This window comes from Mesocricetus auratus, unplaced genomic scaffold, assembly GCF_017639785.1.
Source record: "Mesocricetus auratus isolate SY011 unplaced genomic scaffold, BCM_Maur_2.0 Super-Scaffold_6730, whole genome shotgun sequence".
Classification (NCBI taxonomy): domain Eukaryota; kingdom Metazoa; phylum Chordata; class Mammalia; order Rodentia; family Cricetidae; genus Mesocricetus; species Mesocricetus auratus.
Genome location: NW_024429184.1, coordinates 91,208,569 through 91,219,768, shown reverse-complemented (window position 1 = coordinate 91,219,768; position 11,200 = coordinate 91,208,569). Strand labels below are relative to the sequence as shown.

General features: G+C 42.2%; 1 protein-coding gene across 2 annotated transcripts in view; it reads left to right on the top strand.

Moving 5' to 3' along the window:
* The first annotated feature begins 294 nt into the window (after positions 1–294).
* The window catches only part of Wdr7 (WD repeat domain 7), a 253,422-nt gene continuing 242,516 nt past the window's right edge, over positions 295–11,200 (top strand). For both annotated transcript variants that reach the window (XM_013116796.3, XM_005074662.4), the window contains exons 1-2: positions 295–516; positions 10,928–11,099. In XM_013116796.3, the coding sequence (XP_012972250.1) occupies positions 10,941–11,099 (159 nt within the window). In that variant the 5' untranslated portion in view covers positions 295–516; positions 10,928–10,940. The remainder of the gene's footprint in view (positions 517–10,927; positions 11,100–11,200) is intronic.

The window sequence follows — 11,200 nt, the reverse complement described above, 5'->3', positions numbered from 1 at the left end:
GACCTGATTTCCTAGACTGACCATCTCATCCTCGTGTGCTATTCTGTCACCCTACAAGGGATTTGAAAACAGGAAGCGAATGTAGACCAGACTTGCAGTAACCAACATGGCGGAGGCGCACTTCTAGCGGGCTTCAGTCGCCATAGTAACCAGACCACGCCTGCCTCGGCTGGGCGGGCTGAGAAACCAAGAGCCGTCTCCACCCCGCCTCGTTTTTGCGACAGTTGCCGCGCATGTCACCACCGTTGAGGCCGGTGTCAGCTGATTTACGGCAATTGAGGCCGGTGTCAGCTGATTTACTGCAGCAGCAGCAGCAGCAGCAGCGGCGGCGGCGGCGGCACCTTGCAACCAGGCAGGGTGAGGGCGGCTGCCTGGGCGTGCGGTTCCCCGGGTTCGCCCACCCGGACTTACGGCCGCGTGGCCCTCCTCGCATATGCCCCCTCCTTTGCCTTCTTTGCGGGGGAGCCCACAGCATCTCCTACGACATGGTTATCGCCTGAGGTGAAGCATTGACAGGTAGGAGCTTTGGAGCCTTGTGGTGAAAGCCCAGCTCTAGAACTTGGAAGGCAGGGGTCAAAGACCAAGGGGCACGAGCCCTCCTGGCTGGGGGTCGTTCCGGCTGTCAAAGTGTTAAGGTTGACTGCTTTGCTTGGTGCTTCAGAAGCCTTTTTTTTTTTTTTTTTTTCCAGGAGCGCTGTTGGGGCCCATCAGGGTCTCTTTGGGGCATCTAGCCTGGTGACATTTGCTCCTTGGGAGAGTGACCCTAGTCTTGAGGTGGATTGCGTTGCTCCCAGGGACACTGTAAATTGGACCGGGTGATTAGTGATGATTTTGGGTGTTCATTGGTAATGTTTCGGGGCGGCGTTCATGCGTTGGGGCGCATATGTTCTGATCTCCCCTTTCCCGTTGGTACTACGCCTTCGTTGGTATTACCGGCTTAGGGGCAACAATGCCTGTTAGAGGTTCATCTCTGAGCTGCCACTTGCCTGCTCTCTTTTGGGACTTGCTCAGACAGAATGTCTGCTGTTTTTCTTACTGGTGGATCCTGGTATTCTGAAGCTATGCTCGCAGCCAGAGCTACCCTGCCTTTGATCCACCTTCAATGTATGCACCTTGAGCCCTACGCAGTATTCTCTGGTTCTTATGTTCTGAAACTCTTGCCCGTTCAGGTGCATCACAGGCCCCATGTGTGTTTTCATGAGGCTGACTTTAGTACTTAGTACCAGCTATGTGTTCCTATTTGTTCCTTTCCCTGTAATGTTTCTCCTGGGACAAAAAGGGTAAGCTCCTTCCTTCCCTCCCTCCCTCCTTCCTTCCTTTCTTCCATCCTAATTTTGTTTTTTGGTTTTTTTTTTTTTTTGTTTTTGGAGACAGGGTTTTTTCCTAGGTAGCGTTGGCTCCCCTAGGTCTAGGGCTGTAGACCAGGTTGGCCTTGAACTCACAGACAACCTCCTGCCGCTGCCTCCTGAGTGCTGGGGTTAAAGGAGTGCACCACCACACCCAGCTATGATTCTTTTAAAAATCTTTATTTCTCAGGACTTTCTTCACAGGGCTACAACCATTGAATGTTACATGGAAGAAATTGAGTTGTGGTGTTTTGTTGCATAAATTTTTTTTGTTTGTTTCAGCTTTTCACTTTATAAACCACCTTATGTCAGTATGGAGGTGGTTGGCATATCTCAAATGAAAATCATGAATTGAAATTGTCTTTATTATAAATAATGAAAAACTACTTTGAGTTTTACCCCAAAACAGTAGATCTCTGGTGCTTCAAGTTGAGAGAGCAAACCAGCAATACTACAAAGGAGTGCCTTATTGTCAAATGCCAATTAAAATTATGCAGGGAAGCTAATTTGTCAACACTTCTATCGGAAAATTCTCCAGAACTCTACCTTCCTAGAAGCACAGAAGATTTGGGTGACTGGATGAATCAAGGAGACTTAATCCTGCCTGTGGGAACTTAAAGTTTGGGGTGCAAAGCCCTGTAATACAGACATTCTTCTTGTCTCATGAATGCAGTTTTTCCATGTAAGAGTTCAGCATTAAGTACTTTAAAAGAAGTGAGGTAGGCAGGGTGTGGATGCTCACACCTTAAGTCCCAGCATTCCAGAGGGAGGGGCAGAGGCTGATGGGTCTGAGTTTGAGGCCAACCCAAGTTCCAGGACAGCCCCGGCTACATAGAGAGACCATGTCTTAAAAAAGGAGTGAGCTATTTCTTTGCCTATAAGGTGCCTACCTTGAGAAGTAGCATGTCCTTGAACTTCAGTGTTTGAACCTTTAAAGTTTGTTTTGAACCTCAGTAGAGATGCCCGAGTTCAGTGTTCTTCACTGGCGTGGTTCAATATTCTAGTTCATATTCTATCCCATTATTCCAACTCTTACTTCCATTTTCTTGCTTATTCACCCAGTGGCAGCCAATATAATGTATGTGAGGCGTTTACTTTTGTTGTGTTACTAAATGTGTATTGTTTTGAGTGCCTAAGTTTTTAATGCCCAGAGCTTATTTCATGCTATGTATTGTGTCTTTTTTTTATTTTCCTAAGTTAACTGTTGCTTCTACCCTCTGACGACTGCTTTAAAAAAGATTTAGATTGGGAGAGCTGGCATAAAAAGATTTAGTTTTACTGGGCGGGGATGGTGCACACCTCTTATCCTAGCACTATGGAGGCAGAGGCAGTTGCATCCTTGAGTTCAAGGCCAGCTTGGTCTACAAAGCCAGTATCAGGATAGCCAGAACTGTTATACTGAGAAACCCTGTCTTGAAACTGCCCCTCCCCTAGAAGATTTACTTTTATCTGTGTGACTATATGCCATGTGTGTGCAAGCCTGTTGAGCATGGGATGGGTATTGGATCTCCTGGAGCTGAACTTTCTGGAGGTTGTGAGATACCTGATGTAGGTGCTGAGAACTGAACTCAGGTTGTTGGAAGAGCAGCAAGTGCTCTTAAACTTTGAGCTATCTCTCTAGCCTCCCACCCTACGGTATTTTAGAATGATTGTTTACTTTGGTTGATAGATACCTGTTACAAATGAAGCTTCTATCTGCTTCATTTGTGACTATCCACAGCATCTTAACTTTTCTAACACTGTAGAGATGATTGTAACATGAATATCATTTAGATGTCTGAAGACACGTTTTCAGATTATATAGCATTCGTTTATTTATTGGAGCTCTGCCTGATTATTGTTGTAGGATAAACTGGAGAGATCTATACTCCTGCAAGGTAGTTCCTGGGGTTCCCATATCCTGTCCCTGAACTGGTGTCTAGTGGTACTCAGTACACCATCTCTTTTTCCAACTATTAAATAAAATATTAAATATCAATTTACAATGAATTTGAGCTCTAATTTTTTTCTTTGTGGTACTGGGGTTGAACCCAGGGTCTCACACATGCTAGGCAAGCCCTCTGCCACCAAACTGTATCCCCCGTAGTCTGAAATAGAGCATTTTCTGAAAATCATTTTATCTTCTCTTGGTTTTTCTTTTTGTAAAATTACCTATGCATTTGTTTGCCCAGTTTTATATTGTGGCTTCTGTCTTAGTCTGTTGCCAATAACACAGTATCACAGAGTTTTTCTTAATGTGACATAGGCTGTTTTTATGGAGAGTCCTGGAGGCTCAACTTGGTGATAACAGCCTTCTCAGTTGAGGCAGCACTGTATCATCTAGCCAGAGATAGGGAATGATATGAAATGCACAGGTGTGTGTGTGTGTGTGTGTGTGTGTGTGTGTGTGTGTTTGTTTGCGCCCTGTGTGTCTCGCGGCCTCCCTCTCTGCTTTTATAAAATTACCCATGTTTAATTAACAGGCTCCATTCTGAGGACATTAGCCAGTCATAATCATTTCCCAGGGGCCTCACCTCTAAACAGCAAGGATTAGTTTCTACTGCCTTACAATGGGAATTAAGTTCCTAGGGTTGGAGTTACAGGAGGCTGTTAGTGACCTGATGTGGGAAACTGTGCAAGGAGTGGGTTCGGGGGGGAATATTAGGGTTCATTTTTAGGATTTGTTAAGTTTCAAAAACGTAGTTGTACATAGAAGTTTGAGTTCAGAAGACAGCCCTAAATTAATGGGGGAAGTGTCATGTAGTAAGAATAATAAAAACCCAGAGACAGAAACTGGGGTTTAAGCTGAAATCAGAAAAGCAAAGCAGCCCGCCACTAACTCTAACTTCCACGTCAGACAGAGAGGGTGATCCTGTCTTCACGAATCCTTAGATTCCAATCTCAGACTGCACACTATCAAGGGTGGGGTGATTCTGTCCTCACCTTGACTGGAGACTGAATGCCACATGGGATCCTGAGCTCCTGTCTTATGTACCTCTCTAGTTCTGGGATTAAAGGCATGTACCACCATTGCCCGGCCTCTGTGGCTAACTAGTGTGGCTACTGAGATTAAAGGTATATACCACCACTGCCTGGCCTCTGTGGCTGTGGCTAGCTTTGCCTTCTCATCTTCAGGTCATCACAGGGTCATTGTATAGACAGCATTTTATCTTGAAGAGGATGACTGTCTCATTTGTTTTCACTGTGCTGCAAAGCCTGTCCTTCCCTCCCTGTGTAAGAGCAGCAGCAGCCAGGGAAACCCATGGTGAAATTAGGACAGCACTGCCCTTCTTCTGACATGGTATATTCCGTGCTCCCAGGGATTTCGCCTAGGTCCAGGGATGCATATAAATGTGTTATGTATTGTCTCACTATATTAGGTGAGACTTACATTGTTATTCTGAAATAGGGAATTCTTATAATCACCTTATTTTTTTTCTTTCTGGTAGTGTGCTTGACATAAGCCATGTCAGTTGGGAAGAGAAAACATCAGTTGACACAATTCCCCCACCAGATTGGCCAGTGGTACATTTTCTTGACTGATGATTGATGTGGGAGGGCTCAGTTCACTTTGGGCCATGCCACCTCTGGGCTGGTGGTCCTGGGTTCTGTAAGAAAGCAGGCTGAGCAAACCATGAGGAGCAAGCCCATAAGCAGCATCCTCCATGGCCTCTGCATCAGTTCCTGCCTCCAGGTTCCTGCCCTGACTTCTTTGATGATGGACATGGAAATGTAAGTGAAATTAATCCTTTCCTACAAAAGTTGTTCATGGTCATGGAGTTTTATCACAGCAATAGAAGCCCTAACCAAGATAGGGGCTCACCATGTATCTTGGCTGTCCAGGAACTTGCTATGTAGACTAGGTTGGCCTTGAACTCACAGAGATCTACCTGCTGAGTGCTGGAACTAAAGGCTGGTGCACCACTACACCCAGCTTCATAACCACTTAACATAGACAATCTCATGAATTCTAAACACTGGATTTTAGTCTCTAGTCTAAATGCATAGGCTAGGGCATTATAAAAAGATGCAATGCGCATTGTGTTTATCTGCATACAGTAGGAAGTTGAGGGGGGAATTCTTTAGTAGCACTTTTTAGAATAGTTTCTTTTCCATTGTTTTGCTACAAGCTTACAAGCTATTTCAAGTCTTTTATGCGGCACTAATTTAAGATGACCATGCTGAGATGTTCTGTCACCTTGTTTTTGCTCTCTCTCTCTCTCTCTCTCTCTCTCTCTCTCTCTCTCTCTCTCTCTCTCTCTCTCTCTCTGTGTGTGTGTGTGTATGTGTGTGTGTGTGTGCGCCGTGTTCACTCCTTAATGAATCTCACAGTTTTCTCATACATTTCATCACTCATTAGTTCATTCAGTTCTGAAGGGTCGCTCAGGGTCATGATCATCCACCCAACCATCTTCATGGAAGGGTTTGTGGATGAACCCCAGATTTCCTGTGAAGCGCCTCATTGACTTCTGTCATCTCTCCTGACAGGATTGTAGAGCTCACTGTGGCCTTCACACTCTTTAAAGCACCCCAATTTATCTGGCAGACTACAGTAAATAACCGTCTCTCAAAGCTTCCTGTGCATAATTGCTAATTCCCACACTCTATGCATCATTCTCTGTTATTCATTCATATTTCTCTGTCAATTTATGCACCACCAGCAGACTGGGTCCCATGAGCCACTTGGCATTTGCAGCACCATGATCCAGGATCACTTTGCTGCCAGGTGAGGGCTAGATATATTAACACACACACACACACACACACACACACACACACACACACACACACACATTTAAGGAGGAAGAATGGGAACTAGGGGAGGAAAAATAGAATAAAAGTCATGAGAGTATGCAGATGTAGAGGCTAGGTAAAGAAGGAGGCTGTATGAATTATGTCAAATGCTGCTGGTAGATTAGTTAAGATAAAGAACAAGACTTGAGCTTTATTTAGCTTGGGCGGTCATTGGTGACCTAGTCAGGAGCGGTTTGTAGCTAGGCAGAGCTCTTCTCTATGGTCTCTAAGGAGGAAGGTAATATAAATATGAATGCTGTAACTTAGGTTACATATATCGTCAGAGTTTAGAGCCAGCCAATGGGAGAGCTGCTACTTCTCCAGCCAAGGTGACTCTCACACCTTCACACTTACACAGCATATTCTACTGATCTCCTGATTATTGAGACGTTTTGACCTCTGCCTTGGTTGTTTCTTCTTCTGGGCATTTTATTTTGTATGGTAAAGTTTCAGGACTCAATTTAGAGTTTGATAATAGGGCAGTAGTGGAAATGATTGGAGGTGCAGGCAAGATACGAGGTAAGACAAGAAAACAAGTTCCTTCTACTGAATGGAATCTATTTCTGCTGCAGAGTAAGAGCTGGCAGGCATGTTTTGCTTTTGGCAAATCAGTAACTGCTAAAGTTGATGCAGGTGGGTGATAGATGGAAGATCAGTGTAGAGCTCGGGTAGCTGATGGTAGCTGTAGACATTAAAAACACCATTAATATGCCTCAAAATCTGTGAAAGCCTTTTCAGATTGTGATTATTTCTGAAAAGATAGCCACGCAGTTATTCAAAACTTATACCTCACATATTTAGAGCTGTTTCAGTAATAAGAAATAAGTGTGTTGCCGTGTTACCATCTGTGCACTCCACACAGTCTTCTGAATACTGGGACTTCTTTTACCATAGCAACCCTAAAGTGTCGAGTTCAAGTTGCTTGTCATCCAGATGGGAAAGGATGGTCTTGTCAGCTGCGTGCTGTGAGTCTGTCAGAAGGTTGTGTCCCTCACAGCCCCTTAATCTCAGAAACGCTTTGCTAAGGAAGAAGCTGAGTAAGGGATTTCTCTTCTTGCCTCCTCCCTCCCTCCCCTGCTCTCTCCCTCCTTCCCCCCTCCCTCCCTCTTTCTCTCCCTCCCTCCTTCCTTCCTTTATCTTTCCTAGTACTGGATTTCTTTCCTGAATTTTCTCTCCTAGCTCCCTCTTCATCGTCTGCTTCAGTTTTTCCAAGTCTTTAATAAATTTGTAGTAAGGACACAGGCATAGAGAAAATTCATCTTGTTTTTGTTTTCTTTTCTTTTCTTTTTTTTTTTTTTTTTTTTTTTTTTTTGGTTTTACGAGACAGGGTTTCTCTGTATTGTTTTGGAGGCTGTCGAGTCCAGCCTGGCCTCGAACTCACAGAGATCCGCCTGCCTCTGCCTCCCGAGTGCTGGGATTAAAGGCGGTGTGCGCCACCACCATCACCCGGCTTGTTTTTGTTTTCTTGAGTTCTCACTGTGTATCTTTCGCTGTCCTGGGATTCACTGTGACGACCAGGCTGGCCTTGAACTCAAAGAGATCCTCCTGCTCCTGCTTCCCCAGTACTAGGATTTTAGGCATGTGTAACCACTCCTGCTTCTAGAGTCCAGAGCCATTTTCCCTTGAAGCTCAAACAGTCTGTGAAAATTTGACAAAACAATGTACCTCACAGTTCCAGATCCTCACACTTGTACAACAAGTGCGTTCTCCACCGAGCCATTGCCCCCATTCTGTCTTGAGTTTCCAGAAGCATCTAGAATAAGATAATACTATAGTTTGAAATATAGCATTTCTCTCTGAGAGCACTAGTTAGAAAATGTTAGTATACATACATACAGTACTTTGCAAAGTTAGTAACATAATTTTTTCAAGCATTCCTATTAAGCTACACTGACTATTTTAGTCATTAGTGTAATAGTTTCGTTTTTGGCCTTTCTATGAATATAGGATATTTTTTCCCAATGGATCCTGTGACTTGGTTTATTTTGATTTGCTATAAAATTTTTTGGGAATATAGTTCCTTTCAAGCAATAGATGATAATGTTAGCCATATCAAGAATGGAGTATTAACAAATGAATTGACTATTTGAATGCTGGTGACTGACTGGAGAACTTATATGGTCTCCTTTTCTACTTAAAATAATCCATAGCGATATCATTCTGTGTTTTGGCTCGTCAGTTGAAGTTCAGATTTAGATTCTTGTGGTCTGATGATTAAATCTGTCCCAAATCCTGTGATCTGATGATTCAGTTGAGTTAAATTTGGGCTACTTTGCTCATTTCACATTTGTAGTCAGTTATTTAGAGATAAGTTTAGCCATAGAAGTATTTGTTATGATTTAGTGCTGTAAGCCATATTGTCCTTTATTTCATGTTATTGCATTAGTGCTTCTGGTGGCTTTTCTAAAGTTTCACTTTTATTTTATTAGACTTTTAAGGGCTTGGGAAAGTAATGTTATGAGGTACTTACTACTGTCTACCCGTAGACTTAGGTCTGTTTTCATTGCCTTTAACTTGGGTTTGGTATTGAATGGCTCCTGGAGTATCTAAGGGATGGTGTTCTTCCCAGAAGTCCTCAGGTGTGTTCAGTGCTTTGTGCTTGCTTGTTTGCTGGAAGAAATTTTTGGTGATATGATTTAAAGTGAATGTTGTCACCAGGAAAAATGAACTCCTTCCAAATATTCTTTTCCAGAAAGTCTTTTTTGAGAATGCCATGCTTCCAGGAACACACTGTTCCAAATTTATTAAGATCAGTTCAGAGCTTAGTTTTCCTTGCTAGTATCTGATAAGAATATGGAAATAATTGTAATCTTATGATAGCTTGTAAAACTGACATGACACAGTCTCATGATAGCTTGTGAACTAGATAAGACACAAACAGACTCTATTCATAAGAAGTGTCTTTTTGAAAATTTTCTTTCAATATATACCTTTTATTTGTAATGAGAAGATGTTTTGGAGAAAGACTGAAAGTTATACATTGCAGTCAAAATAAAGATAGTATGTAGCCTGTTTAATGGTAGGCATTTTAATATCCCTCCTACCTTTTTACTTCCCCTTTTTTTGATAATTTCTTTTGGTTGATCATGTGCTGGACTGTAGGTGACTCCCGGATCTAGCAGAGCTCTGCTTTGTCAGGAGCTCTCTTTGACTGCTTTATTCTGACTTCTCCAAACTCATTATTTATTTAGGTCTTTAGCCACACAGTTCTAACAGTTAAGTGGGTTACCAACTTCATCTTAATTTTGTTATGTGAAACAATGATTTCTTGTGTTTATGCTTTCCTGCAAGAGGTATACCTGATTATACACTGTATATCTATCATTCTAAGTTAAATCTCCTCACCAGACTTCGCTTAAAGGAAATTATTTTTCCTCTGGATTTCACTGCAAAAAGAACCTATTTGACCTTTGGAGTAAGTGTGGTTATATGAGTTTCTCATTAAGTATGTTCACTGAATGGTCAGCACACAGTGAAACAGATCTTTTTGTTTCTTTGTTTCGGGAGGGGATTATTATTTTATACTACTTTGGAAACTTTCTGAGGTTTGAGACCACTGTACTCGCAGTGGCAGAGGTGAAGGAAGACCTAGATTCTGGGGTCTATCACTTGTCATTTCCTGACTCTGCTTCAGTGTCTGTGAAAAGAGAGTGCTATAGTGCTTACCTTATGGAATGCCAGTATTGATTGAAATTAATTATGTTTATATTTACACCTGCACAGTGCCTAGAAGGAGTCTTAGACCTTTGGAAGTTCTTTACAATCTTTGTCCATAGTTTTTTGTGCCCTTTCCCTTTCCCTTTTCCTTTCCCCTTCCTTTTCCCTTCCCTTTCCCTTTCCCTTCCCTCCCTCCCTCCCTGCTCCTCCTTCCCTCCTTCCCTTCCTCGTTTCTCCTTCCTTCCTTCCTTCCTTCCTTCCTTCCTTCCTTCCTTCCTTTCTTTCTTTCTTTCTTTCTTTCTTTCTTTCTGTTTTTTGTTAGTTTGTGTTTTTTGGAGACAATGTTTTTTTTTTGCGTAGTCCTGGCTGTCCTGGAACTCTTTGTAGACCAGGCTGACCTAGAAATCAGGGATCTACCTGTCTCTGCTTCCCAAGCTCTGGGATTAAAGGCATGCACCATCAAAGCCAGGTGGCATATACTGAATTTTCTGAATATAGGTTTTGTATTTGACTGTTTTATTCATGGAAGATGACTTGGCACCAGACAGTCAAGGCTTAGATTTGAGCACTATGGCTTGTTAGTTCTCTGCCTCGGGAGGTAAAGTTTAAACCTCATTCTCCTGTCTTCTAACCTGGGAAGATTATTTTTAGGATTTGAAATAAATAAAATTATGCACTTAAAGTTGCTTTATACACTCATGATAAGTAAATGTGCATTAAAATTATTAGCCTTTCATTAGTAAAATTTTGAATTTAAATTTTATGAATGCCTCCAGGAAATACTTTTGTCATTTTTCTCAAGTCCTTAATTTTGGAGTGGTTATGATAAATTAGCCACTGTTATTTGAGATTTTAAGTGGCTAAAGTTTGATATTTGGATGGGGCAGTGGTGGCACACACTTTTAATCCCAGCACTCAGGAGGCAGAGGCAGGTGGATCTCTGTGTGTTAGAGGCCAGCCTGGTCTACACATCGAGTTCCAGGAGGCTCCAAAGCTACACAGAAACCCTGTCTTGAAAAAAACAACAACAAAAAATTTTTATATTTGGAAAATACTATTTTCAAATTAATATAAATTGACTTCATAATAAAGGCATAAATATGTTTTAGAAAGAATATTATATCTGACATTATTCTTACTACATATTTCAGGTTTGAAAACGCAATGGCAGGAAACAGTCTAGTTCTGCCCATTGTTCTTTGGGGTCGCAAAGCACCTACCCATTGCATTTCATCAATACTGTTAACTGATGATGGGGGCACAATTGTAACTGGATGTCATGATGGACAAATATGTCTCTGGGATCTTTCAGAAGATCTGGAAGTGAGTATTACATCTTAAATATAAGCCAGTAATTACCTCGTTCACTGTTTGCCTACACTTACTTTTCAGTGTTCTGGTCATTATTCTGTTTTTCAGTTTGT